We start from the raw sequence: 13,436 nt of genomic DNA, 5'->3' as shown, positions 1-13,436 counted from the left end.
CACACACACACACACACACACACACACACACACACACACATTATACCTACACTCACGGATAAACAAATTTTTACATGTTTTTTTTTGTTTGTCTTTTTATATCTGATTGAAGCCTGAGCGCGAGAGCTTTCTGATTAGAAAGGAGCGGTAAAGAGGTGCGCCTGCCCCGTTTTACCTTTTCCCCTGTGATTCATCTCCAAACCGCCTCTTTTGCCTACCTGTGTATCAGACTGGGCTACCCGAAACCTCCGTGTTTTCGCCAAGGCCTGGCCTCTTGGCCTAGCCCGTCATTTCGAACCTGACCCGGAAGTGCCTCCGAAGATGAACTACTCTTGAGAGACCAAGATGGAGGAGGTTTGTAATAATAGTCTCCACTGTTGTGGGACAAGCCTGTTGCTATTTGAGCTGACCCCGAAGTTGTTAAAGTTTTGAAAATGAAATGACTTCGTACAAAATATTTCTGTGTTTGTAAGTAAACAGCAGGTGCATCATTTGACAAGTTACTCTACTTATAGATCTTGATTCTAGCTTTTTTAGACTTGAAAAACATTGCATTAGACAGTGTCACAAGTGTGACAGTGAGTGGTTCAGTCAGGACCGTTGTTTTTAGAAGACTTGGGCTAGGCTGGTGTGTCTTAGGAGGTCTACCTACCTACAACAACCCTGTTGGGAAACAAACCCTGGTTTCTGTGTAAGGCGGAGGTCACTGCAAACTTTTGCAAAGGGTCGTTGATCTAGATCTAGATTCTAGATCTAACATGATGGTCGTCTGCTATTCTCACCCGACCTGCCTCTTCACCTGCCTCTTCGTTTCTGGCTCCAATGATAAATTTTATAACTTCTCTAGAGTAGAGTCTAGGCCTAACTAACTGCTAAACTAAATCTAGATCTAGATCTATAATCTACATTTAACCTAGATCTAGATCTAGATCTAAAAGCTACAGGGTTGTGAAATCATACTTACTTACACTTCACTCATCCTGCGGGAGCCGGGTTTATATTATGTCACCCGATAAGCCTATTTCGGCACCTCGCCTACGTTCTGGTCCCGAGTCAGTGTAGCTCCTGGCTCAGCGCACGCGCATCCTCTTACGTGTCACTTGGGTCCCGAGTCGGATCCCCATTCACGCAGGTCAAGTGTGTGTGCGTCAGTCTGCTTGACTTTGTGTGCGTTTGAGGCCTTCTTCTAGAACCGCCTGCGTTGGTTCGTAATCGAGGCATACACGTCTCATTCAAAACATGCCAAGTTGGTAGCTCTAGATGTTCGTCCAATGAAATTATAGAAGAAATTGACCCACTTAGACATGAAAAGCTCGAAAGTATCAGGAAACAAGACTTCCATTTTTCTATACAAAATATTTCAAATGAGCTTGATTTTGTATGAAATGATACTACCTGATAAAAAATAAGCTTGTTTGATACTTTGGAATACCATTGTGCAGGTACAAAGAACAATTTGAGTGTTAAACATTCGGAAATTGACCTAAATTTTATCCCCTTTCGAACCTCAGGTCATTCATAACAAGAGCGTCCAGAAAGGTTATAATCTGAATGGGCGTAACTACTCGTAATGTCTTATCAGCTTGTGAGAGGGGGTTATTCATGTGTTTGTAACACTTTATAAATAGAAAGCTATGAAAGTTGAAAGATAGAGCGTTATTTTCATCATCGGTTAACACACTCCTTCATGGCGAAAACACACGTTTCCCGGCGCGCGCGCAGTACACCAACAGTACACACTGAGTGACCCCGGAGGCCTGCCTGGTACGTCTGACGTAATCGGTTGCTGATTTAAGATATATACGCATCTGGGCACAGACGCAGGATAAGAGTTAAATATGACCCCACCTGCCCCCAGATTTTGCTGCCAATGAGAAGTGAGGATTGATTTTTCACATTGCAGGCTTCCATAAAAACGAAGCAAGCAAAAAATGTAAGTTACGAGGTAGTTACTTTTTTATGGATGTTGTGCGTATTAATTGATTTTCAGGAGCATGACATCATGTTCTCTTTTTCTTTGTTTTTCAGAGATTTTTCTAAGTAGCAACTGTTTCTGCTAGCTGACTCAGCATGTCTTCCGCCTGTAAGGAGGAGGACGAGGGTTCGGAGTGGCTGGTGAATCTGCTCAATGAGATACAGCTGGGACAGTTTTACATCAAACTCCGGGATGACCTTCAAGTCACCAGGTAAACTGTCGTGGTGGTGGTTGGCGGGTGCTCTGGTGTGGTTTGCTTCTTCTTTCCTATCAAACGTTTTAAATCGTCAGTATCTCCCCTCCTTCTTTTTTGTGTTTGTTACTCTCTTGTAACACCTCTAATCTTCGGCATTTATTTGACTTTATTGTGTTGCAAGTGCCGAAACACGCTTACTAAAACTAAAAAAACATGATGTGCCATTACCACAGGACTCGGCAGACATACACTTGAACTCTACACTATCCTCTGTTCTGACGGAACAGTGCCTTCTTGTACTACTATTTTGCAACCTATGGAAAGTTTGAAACATCTACCTAAATATGCTTGAAAAGTTTTCTTTCCCTCTGTGACAGAGTGTGTCTGGATTAGTTTTTAGAAGTTGATGACAGAAAATCTGAAGGTATGCTTACATACATCTTCAAGTTGACAGACTGGCGATCTCTCCTTCTGTAAAAGTGTGAGCCCTTAACAAAAACAAGCTTTTATTGTACTGTGATTTTGATTGAATAAAGTTAGACAGAACCCATAGAAGTTTACATTTTGTCGCTCTTTATTGTGCCTAAAGTTGAGGTAAAAATCCTGCTGTTCACTCAAGGAGAGCGAGCATCTCGTTTGCATTTTATATTTTGTGCACACGGCATACCTACCTTTGTTTGAGACTTGTTCACTTTGACTCTGTACACCTACCTTTGTTTGAGACTTGTTCACTTTGACTATGTACACCTACCTTTGTTTGAGACTTGTTCACTTTGACTCTGTACACCTACCTTTGTTTGAGGCTTGTTCACTTTGATTCTGTACACTATGTACACCTACCTTTGTTTGAGGCTTGTTCACTTTGACTATGTACACCTACCTTTGTTTCAGGCTTGTTCACTTTGACTATGTCAAGACAGAAGATCTGGAGAAAATTGGAATGGGGAAACCCGCGATACGTCGTTTGCTGGACACTGTCAAGAAACACAAGTCCATTCGGAAGAAAGGCATTTTGGACAAGGTGAGGGGGCACTTCTTTTTGCTAGCTGTGACATCATGCGCTCAGTGTTTGGTGTCTAAGAACACCCATACTGCCATTGTTGTTAATGGTTGCAGAACGTTGACGTATAGATGTAGAAGCAAAAGCAGTTATTGGAATGTTGTCATGATATCCATTTTGTGATAAATGTTTCCTCCCTCAAGCTGAAATTTTAAGTTACTGTATTTTTATTCGTGGCTTGGACTTTTCACTGAAACTTTTCTTACTTCCTTCTTTCCATTGTATATCTGTGTTTCTGCATCGTTTACTCTAAATGCTTGGTTTGAATACTCTAGTCTATTTGTCGTTCTCTTGATTTGCAATAAACGGTGGGATGTCCATATAAAAAACCTTGACGTTAAGTAAATCCACAGCGTGGAGTCACAGTGGTAGATGAGACTCCTGTCTGGGGAGAATTATGATAAGTCTTTGTGCTGTTGAGGCTAGAGAGGTGAGCAGAGTAAGCCTGATTCCCCGTTTGGACTTCTCTGTTGACATCCATCCACCCCTTGGTGCTCATATGACATTATGCAATTGTGAGCGCCGTAAAAACTTTACTAAAACTAAAAAAAGAAGTTAGTCTACAGAATGGAGTCACAATGGAAGATGGGATTCCTTACTAGGGAGAATTAAGGAATGTCTTTATTGAACTCTTTATGGAGCGGGGAGCGGAGCACGTACGGCAATGCCCGGAGTGGGGGCTCTCGTGGCTTAGAGGTTAAGGTATTGGCCTCTCATTCAAAGGTCCCGGGTTCGAATCCGGGTAGCGACCGAAAAATTTTCTTCTCTATAATTGTCTCCTTTCACCTCCTTTCCAGCTCTCTAGCAATGTTCCGTTGTCTGCTTTCGTTTCCACTTTCTGCCCCCACCCCCTCACCTCCTTTGCCCCCTCCTCTGGGCTCCTGACTCTTTCTGCAGCCTTTCTATTGCTGCTTGGCTCCTTCTTACTGCTGTCTTTCCAGCCACACCCCTGATCTTCTGGTAGGAAAGATCTACACCTAGCCTTCTCGGACAAGAGCGAAAAATCTCGGAGGGCCCATGTGCAAGTTGCGCATGTTAAAGATCCCTTGGTGGTCTAAAATCGATAAGAGTAGGCTTCGGCCGCCACCCGGGCAAAATTCGAAATTTCCTACCAACTGAAAATATTAGGTGTGTCCCGCGCGCTCATATGACCTTATGCAGTTGCGAGCGCCGTAAAAACACTTACCAAACCAACCATGCCCGGAGTGCTATGACGTTGTTCCCAGGATTAAGTAATCAACAAGTAATTAAGTAAAAGTTATAGCTCCCACAGGTTTCATCGAAGCTCTGCTTTTTTCCACCGCTATCTTCAGATCTTGCCAGGTGGGAAGGCCAACCCAGACAAACCCAGTTCAGGGTCGGGCAAGCTGCCTCACAGCCCGTCGGAGTACGGCGACATGGCCTTGACCTGCCTGATAGACAAGAAGAACGTCTACGTGTTCAACAAGCTCGGCAACGGATCCTTCGGAGTTGTGCGTAAGGGAGAGTGGGTCGCCCCCTCGGGGAAAAAAGTGAGTGTTTTCTGTGTTATTTTACCGTAGTTTTACATTGGTGTGTTGTATTATGGGAGTTTTACGGTGGAATGTTTTTAAAAAATGAGAGTGACAATGGTTTTAGAAATTATGTGTAAGGATTTCTTCACTTAGAAATAAAGTAAGTCGTTGAGTATCTGCTCGGGTGTTTTAAGCCCCAAATTTACGATTACAGTTTTACTTTTAAAATATTTTAATGACACAAATGTGCTGATGACGAAAGAAATGTTTGTGTACACAAAATGTGTGTCACGACGTGGTGGAATCAGGTGCTCGTCAATTTTTGGGCACATGGAGTTATTGGTGTCATCTTAAAGCTTGTTCATTTGCCTTCCTTTTGCTGAAAAAAAAATCCATCTATGTTGAACAGAAGTCAAAATATTTGCGGTTGAAGGAGTTCAGGGTCACATGGTTTCCGGGGTAGAATTAGCGAGAAAATGGACACCACAGTTTGAAAACTCTCATAGCCTGAGAGAGTTCTTGGAAGCTGGAAATTTACATTTTATGTGTATTGAATAAATGTCTTTCAGTAAAATCCAACCAAAAATGTGTTTTTAAATGGACATGAAAGGTGTTGAGCCAAAAAGAGAAAATAAGCAAAAAATTGATCGTTGTCCCAAAAAATTTAGATTTCTTTGATTTCCTTATTTTGACGGGCGCCTGATTTCACCATGCTGCTTCACATATACTTGACCTTCAATTATTTATTTCTAGAGGCACCAGCCACCCAAGTCCAGGCACTGTTTTAGCCTGCCTCACAGATACTGTGTAGAAACAAATACTTTTCCACCTTATTTTCTCCTTCGCTGATTTCTTGAGTGGAGTTTAGCTTATCCTGCTTTTTTTTGTTGCCCCGTTTCAGAAGGAGGTTGCGGTGAAGATCCTGCGACGAGACGCGTTGGCGCAGCCCGGTGCGTTTGAGGACTTTGTGAAGGAGGTGAACGCCATGCACACGCTCAAGCACACCAACCTGATCCACCTGTACGGCGTGGTGCTCTCTTCCCCGCTCATGATGGTAGGTCCAGGCGCGGACTGGGGGGACTTTGTACAAAGATTGGTCGGGGACTGGAGGGGGGGGGGGACTTTGTACAAAGATTGGGCTGGGACTTGGGGAATTTTGTATAAAGAATGGGCTGGGACCCTGGGAATTTTGTATAAAGATTGGGCTGGGACCCTGAGAATTTTGTATAAAGATTGGGCTGGAACTTGGGAAAACTTTTACAGAGATTGGGCTGGTACTTGGGGGAACTTTGTATGTTGACCAACCAATCAATGTTGCAACATTTTTTTATGTTTGTCATCACAAGTGGGGGTTCCGGTGTGGTTTGCTCCTTCTTTCCTAATCCGTCCTCCCTCTTTCTGTGTTTGTTACTCTCTTGTGAGGGTGCAGTGGCGGAGTGGTTAATGCTCTTGTCTCCGAAGCGGAAAGTCCGTGTTCGAGCATCGGTTCGGACACAGATTTTTTTTTTTCCCCCTCCTGCCCACCCAGCGGTAATGGGTACCTGACTCCCGAGTTGGGGAAGTAAAGGCGACGTGGAAAGGGACTGGCCACTCCACCACAATATGCCGAAGGCCCAGGAAGTTGTCTCACTAACAAAGCAATCCCCAATGTCCGGATCGGATGCGGGAACAACTTTACTTTACTTTACTCTACTCTCTTATAACACCTCTAATCTTCTTCACTTATATGACCTAATTGTGGTGCTAATGCCGTAAAACTCTCATTAAGACTAGAAAAACTCTCTTGTAACACCTCTTGTCTTCGGCACTTATATGACCTAATTGTGTTTTGCAAGTGCCGTAAAACCATTACAAAAAAAAAGCATGTTCCTCTTTTGTAACATCTCTAATCTTCTGCACTTCTATCACCTAATCGTGTTGCAAAAACTCTCACTTTACTACAACCAATCGTGGTGGTCGCAGGTGACGGAGCTGGCCCCACTGGGCTCGCTGCTGGACCGTCTGAGGGACTCGTCGCAACAGCAGCTGCTCATCTCCACGCTGTGCGAGTACGCCATACAGATCGCCGTGGGGATGAGTTTCCTCGAGTCCAAGCGCTTCATCCACCGCGACCTGGCCTGTCGCAACGTGTTGCTCAAGACAGCTGAACTGGTGGGTGTACTTCCGCGCCACCCCCCCCCCCCCCTCCCTCCCAAAGTGCACTTCCACGCCGTTAGAATGTTGCGCTTTTTGTACAAACGAACGTGTTGCATGTGGGTGGTTGGCGGGTGCTCTGGTGTGGTTTGCTTCTTCTTTCCCTATGAAACATCTATCGTCCTTATCCCCCCTTCTTCTTTTTTGTGTTTATTACTCTCTTGTAACACCTCTATTCATCTTCTAGCACTCATATGACCTTATGCCGCTGCGAGCGCCGTAAAACCTCTACTAAAACTAACTAATTGTGGTCATCGTAAATAGAAAGGATCGGCTTGATTTGAATGAGACATCTAGCTTCAGGGATTTCTTTAGCTATAGCAGTAGGACTTTTATCTTTCTTTTCTCAAATGTGAATTAAAGACAGTACTACAGCTTAACTGCGTGAAATATTCGTAAGAATTTTAAAGAAATATAATTTTGTGTACTTTATTGGTGTCTTTCAGCTGAAGATCGGAGACTTTGGTCTGATGAGAGCTCTCCCCAGCCAGACTGATCACTACGTGATGTCAGAACAGAAGAAAGTTCCGTTTGCCTGGTGGGTGCATTGTCGTATCAGCAGTTTGTGTGTTCTTAGAGAAATTGGAGTGTTTGTTTTCTGTGTGAATCACAACAGGAGTGTATAAAAAATGTACAGTAACAGTTAATTACCGGTGATTCTGTCCCAGAGGGGGACGAAGAAAATGCTTGGTCGGTCGACTCTGTAAAGGGCTCCATCAGAGCCCGTGATCTGAACCTCCTCCAGGCCACTCGACTTACAGCTGCTGACAGATGCTTATTGTTGCGCACTTTAAAGATCCCTTGGTGGTCTAAAATCGACAAGAGAAGGCTTCGGCCGCCATCATGGCAAAATTCAGAATTTCCTATCAGCTGAAAATGTTTAATGTGTTCTGCACGCTCATATGACCTTATGCAGTTGTGAGCACTGTAAAAACCCCCCAAAATGTTTTAAAGTACCAGTATTAGTGTAGTCTAAGATAATAATAAAGTAAGATTCTGTCCCGGCTGATGTACGTCTGGTTTCTCTCCCCACTGTGTCCCTCCAGGTGCGCCCCGGAGAGCCTCAAGTCGCGGCAGTTCTCCCACGCCAGCGACGTGTGGATGTTTGGCGTCACGCTGTGGGAGATGTTCACCTACGGCCAAGAGCCCTGGCTGGGACTCAACGGCTCCCAGGTACCCCTCACACCTCTCTATAACCCTGTCCGTAGGCCCGGGGGTCATTTTGTACCCCGTGGGGGTTGTATTCTTCACATTTTAGAACACTTGTAGACGAAGATCTCTTTGAAACTTGCAGTTTTTCTCTAAAAAATCATTCTCTAAAAATTTATTTTGACAGACTGCTATGCAAAGCGTACGGATGGGATGAAGACGAGGAGTTTTCTCTATAACCAAACAAATATACACACGAATGAAACCAAACTTCTCCTATAGGTAGGGCACTGCCCACTTTTGGTGTAGGTCAAGAAAAACCAGTTCAACCACATAAGAAGAGCTTTCACAACCATACATTAACTATATACACGAAAGAAATAGAAAAAAAACCCGTATATGTGAGGCAGCGTGGTGGAATCAGGCTCTCGTCAATTTTGGGGCATGTAGAGTTATTGGTATCATCTTAAAGCTTGTTCCCTTGTCTTTATTTGGATGAAAAAAATATACATGTCCATTTATCTTGAATACCAGTCGGGATATTTTGCAAATGAAGGAGGTGGGGGTCACCTGTTTTCAGAGGTAAAATTAGTGAGAAAATGGCCGCCAAAGATTAGTTATTTCCTTAGCTTAAGAGTCCGTGGTAACTGAAAATCTATATATCTTGTGCCTTTAATCAACGTTTTTCAGAAAAATCCAAATATAGATGAGTTCTTTAATGGGCATGAAAGGTGTTGAGCCAAAAAACAAAAATGTGATAAAAATTCCAAAACCTGTGGAAAAATGCAAGTTTCTTCACTTTGATTATTTTGACGAGAGCCTGATTCCACCACGCTGCCTCACATATAGACGAGAGCCTGATTCCACCACGCTGCCTCACATATATATGTGTTTTGACACGCTGGAATCAGGCGCTCGTCAATTTTTGCACATCTGGAGTTGTTGGTTTATTTTAGAGCTTTTTCATTTGGCTATGTTTCTATGAAAATTATGCCTTCTATCTTAAATACAAGTTGAGATATGTGCAATTAAATATTGAATGAGGTGGGGGATGCCTGGTTTTAGAGGTAAAATTATCGAGTAAATAGCCGTCAAAATTTGTTGATTTCCAAAGTTTGAGAATACTTGGAAACTTAAAAAGTACTTTTTGGGGGGCATTTCATCCATGTTTTTCAGCCAAATTCACAAAGAAATTTCTGTTGAAATGGACATTAAAGTGGTTGAGCCAAAAAACAACAATGAGAAAAAAAATGGTCAAACTGATGTAAAAAATGCCAGTATCTTCGATTTCATTAGTTTGACGAGCGCCTGATTTCATTGCGATGCCTCACACGTATATATATTGTCTCCGCGCTCCAGATCCTGCATCGGATCGACGTGGAGGGCGAGCGTCTGACCCAGCCTCCCCACTGCCCCGCAGACATCTTCCCTCTGATGCTTCAGTGCTGGGCCCACAAGCCCATGGACAGACCCTCCTTCATAGCGCTCAAGGATCTGCTCTCAGAGGTGTGTGCCGCTCCCAGACACATTTTATTTTTATTTTTTTATTTTAAAAAAAAATATGGATGTTTTTCGGTGATCGTAATCTATGGCGGATCCCTGTAAATCGGGGATTTTTCAGTCTTCTCTACTTTTACCCTCCCAGACTGAGAGGCATACAACATTTTAATTTTAATGACATATTTCGTGGGTGGTTGGCGGGTGCTCGGGTGTGGTGGTGTGCTTCTTTTTCAAAATGAAACGTCTATCGTCCTTATCTCCCCTTCTTTTTTATGTTTGTTACTCTCTTGAGGTTCGATCCTTGGTTCAGACACAGATTTTTTTTGCCCTCTCCTGCCCACCCAGCAGTAATGGGTACCTGACTTCGAGTTGGGGAAGTAAAGGCGGCCTGGAAAGGAACTGGCCACCCTACCACAATATGCTGAAGGCCCAGGAAGTTGTCTCACTAACAAGGCAATCCCCAATGTCCGGATCGGATGCGGGAACAACTTTACTTTTTACTCTCTTGTAACACCTCTAATCTTCTGGCGCTCATATGACCTTATGCAGTTGCGAGCGCCGTAAAACCTGTACTAAAACTAAACTGACATATTTGTTCAGAAGTCATCCACATGAATACATCATATTTCTTCTGAAGTCATCCACATGAATACATTGTGGTGAATGATCTACTGATGTCCCTTCAGGTGCTGCCGGAGAACGTGAAAGCCACTCAGAGCTTCAGCGAGGAAGGACGACTGACCTTGGAGGAGGGCGATCTGGTCACCGTCATCGGGGGCAGGTGAGAGGCCAGGACATCGCGTGACCTCAGTGCTTTTTTGTCATGTCTCTCCATATTTTTTAAAACAGTGAAAATGTGACGTCTTCTTAAGCTCACTCTCTTTGTTATGAACGGTTTTCACTGTTACTAAAAATGGAGATAAGACAAAAGAGCACTGGGGTTGAGATGTTCCTCCTGCTGTTGTTGTAGCGAATGACTTGTTGTCCACTGGTTGAGGGCAGTATTGCATACAGACGGTGGGTGGTTGGCAGGTGCTCTGGTGTGGTTTGCTCCTTCTTTCCTATCTCACATCTATCGTCTTTATCTCTCCTTTTTTATGTTTGTTACTCTCTTGTAACGCCTACTCTAATCTTCTGCTCTTACATGACCTTATTGTGTTGCAAGTGCCGTAAAACACTTTCTGAAACTAAAAAGCACACAGACGTATCTCTGTTGTCAAAAATGACTTACGTGTGTATGCAAGCATGCCCTTGTGGTGTCTCTGTTATTTTTCTTTCTTTCTTTCTCAATGTTAGCTTGCCCATATCTTGTTCTTTGTGAAATGTGGATGTCACTTTTCAAACTCATGAGCCACAGTAGTGTGTCGGAGGCGGATATAATGGCCAGTGTCACTTGTTGTTGCTTGGCAACCAGGTCACTCCAATACGCCAAATGCAAATAAAATATGTGAGGCAGCGTGGTGGAATCAGGCTCTCGTCAAAATAATCAAAGTGAAGAAACTTGCATTTTTCCGCAGGTTTGTGAATTTTTATTAAATTTTTGTTTTTGGCTCAACACCTCTCATGCCCAATAAAGAACTCATTTCTGTGTGGATTTTTCTGAAAAACGCTGATTAAAGACACAGAAAATGTAAATTTTCAGTTACCACAGACTCTTAAGCTAAGGAAGTAAATATCCTTTTGCGGCCATTTTCTCAATAATTTTACCTCTGAAAACAGGTGACGCCCACCTCCTTGTTTCGTAAATATCCCAACTTGTATTCAAGATATTTGGATACTTTTTTCATCCAAATAAAGACAAATGAACAAGCTTTAAGATGATACTAACAACTCTACATGCCCAAAAATTGACGAGAGCCTGATTCCACCACGCTGCCTCACATATCGAGTTGAGCTGTATACGTTTGACTTTACTTGTTAACATTCAACTATTTGAAGCGCGGTAGAGCCATTTGAATGCTATGTGACTTTAAGGAATAATGGATTGTCATATATTTTTTGGCAACCCGTTGTAAAATTGTAGCAGGCACGTTATGTCTAAAGTTGAGGAAAATACAACTATACAGAGAGATAGGTAGAGCCAACAAAAGTATTGAGTAGGAAATGTTACTGATGGACTTAAGTATGAAGAAGAAAAAAAAAAGTTTGCACACAGTATTCGAATAGCTTGCATAGTGACTGTAGGCTTCAAAGTGTCATTGGAGTTTCATTTCCTCAATATCAAAGAGCATTAATGGCTGGTGAAACTGAAGTTTCATTTCCTCAATACACAGAGCATTAATGGCTGGTGAAACTGAAGTTTCATTTCCTCAATATCACAGAGCATTAAGGGCTGGTGAAACTGAAGTCTGATTTCCTCCACGTCACAGAGCATTAATGGTTGGTGAAACTGAAGTTTGATTTCTTCCACGTCACAGAGCATTAATGGTTGGTGAAACTGAAGTTTGATTTCTTCCACGTCACAGAGCATTAATGGCTGGTGAAACTGAAGTTTGATTTCCTCCACGTCACAGAGCATTAATGGTTGGTGAAACTGAAGTTTGATTTCTTCCACGTCACAGAGCATTAAGGGCTGGTGAAACTGAAGTCTGATTTCCTCCACGTCACAGAGCATTAATGGCTGGTGAAACTGAAGTCTGATTTCCTCCACGTCACAGAGCATTAATGGTTGGTGTTTTTGTTTGTTGCCTGGCAACCAGGTCGGACAGGTTCTGGTGGCAGGGTCAGAACCGGCGGACGGCAGAGATTGGCTCCTTCCCCCGCAGCATCGTGGAGGTGCAGAGAAAGCTGGCCGGTGAGTGGACGCACGCCGCAATGTTCTATCTGACATATGAGAAGCGTGCCGACAAAATGAGATACTTCTCGCAATCCACAGAAGGAGATATTGGCCAAAAATCGTATTGATGCAATATTCTTTAAGTATAACATGCCTTTTATTATTTCGTACTTATAAATTGTTAAAATTTCACCTATAAGCCTGTTGTATCTATTTCCATAGGGCTTGAATCCGAGAAGTAACTCATTTTGTCCGCACACTTCACGTATTTTTGGCTGTTTTGAGTTACTGGGACCATGAAGCCAGAAATCAAATGTTCCATCTGCTCTATCGAAATTGGGAGATTATTCAGAGTCGTTAGCAAGATATTCCAAAGATTGCTTTAAAAAAAGACTTGACGTCCTATAAAGTTTTGATGTCAAATTTCTCAAAACTAGGAACTTAGCAGATAGAACTTTGTAATTCTTGGGTACCCTGCTATAGACAGCGAAAGATTTTGTCAGTTTGTTAGTCTTTGAGTGTTTAATCAGCTGCTTGGACTGTATGTTTCCTGGGAAGACGAAAATGTTGTGGTTGGCGGGTGCTCTGGTGTGGTTTATTCCTTCTTTCCTATCAAACATCTATCGTTTTTATTTCCCCTACTTCTATTTTGTGTTTGTTACTCTCTTGTAACATCTCTAATCTTCGGCAGTTATATGACCTCATTGTGTTGCAAGTGCCGTAAAACACTTACTAAAACTAAAACGAAAATGTTTTTGAAGGTTGAAGGGTCTGCAAGCGTTATGTTGTAGATGGTACAGCGCACAGAGCTTGCTGTAGAGCGAGGATTTGTGACACTTATCCACCTCTTGTGTTGACACTTCTCCTGAAATGTCTTGAGTTGTTGTGAAACTTTCTGTCCGTTCACTTCTGAACTCCTCTCGACGTCTCGACTCTTGATCGTGTTTGACGAGAACATGAAGGTTTGCTTCTCAAGGGGAACTATAAGTCCGTGTCTTTGAGAATGGGCCTTGTTTAAAAAATTTAATGAATTATCTCCCTTTATGAATTCTTCATGTTGGATCAAGAATGCATTTACAGTCATAGATACCCCC

At 42.8% G+C, this 13,436-nt stretch overlaps 1 protein-coding gene across 2 annotated transcripts in view; it reads left to right on the top strand.

Moving 5' to 3' along the window:
* The first annotated feature begins 329 nt into the window (after positions 1-329).
* LOC101863813 (platelet binding protein GspB) overlaps positions 330-13,436 on the top strand; it is a 30,912-nt gene continuing 17,805 nt past the window's right edge. Inside the window, exons 1-11 of one of the 2 annotated variants that reach the window (XM_005097520.3) lie at positions 330-354; positions 2,029-2,186; positions 3,063-3,192; positions 4,545-4,742; positions 5,626-5,778; positions 6,687-6,875; positions 7,364-7,455; positions 7,964-8,090; positions 9,426-9,572; positions 10,253-10,347; positions 12,266-12,360. In XM_005097520.3, the coding sequence (XP_005097577.1) occupies positions 2,071-2,186; positions 3,063-3,192; positions 4,545-4,742; positions 5,626-5,778; positions 6,687-6,875; positions 7,364-7,455; positions 7,964-8,090; positions 9,426-9,572; positions 10,253-10,347; positions 12,266-12,360 (1,342 nt within the window). In that variant the 5' untranslated portion in view covers positions 330-354; positions 2,029-2,070. Of the gene's footprint in view, positions 469-2,028; positions 2,187-3,062; positions 3,193-4,544; positions 4,743-5,625; positions 5,779-6,686; positions 6,876-7,363; positions 7,456-7,963; positions 8,091-9,425; positions 9,573-10,252; positions 10,348-12,265; positions 12,361-13,436 lie in introns of both variants that reach the window. The other variant, XM_013082041.2, reaches the window with a different exon arrangement.

The sequence above is a fragment of the Aplysia californica genome, unplaced genomic scaffold (genome assembly GCF_000002075.1).
Source record: "Aplysia californica isolate F4 #8 unplaced genomic scaffold, AplCal3.0 scaffold00156, whole genome shotgun sequence".
NCBI classification, from domain to species: domain Eukaryota; kingdom Metazoa; phylum Mollusca; class Gastropoda; order Aplysiida; family Aplysiidae; genus Aplysia; species Aplysia californica.
Note: the sequence above shows the minus strand (reverse complement) of the source record. Positions and strands in the feature narration are given on the sequence as shown.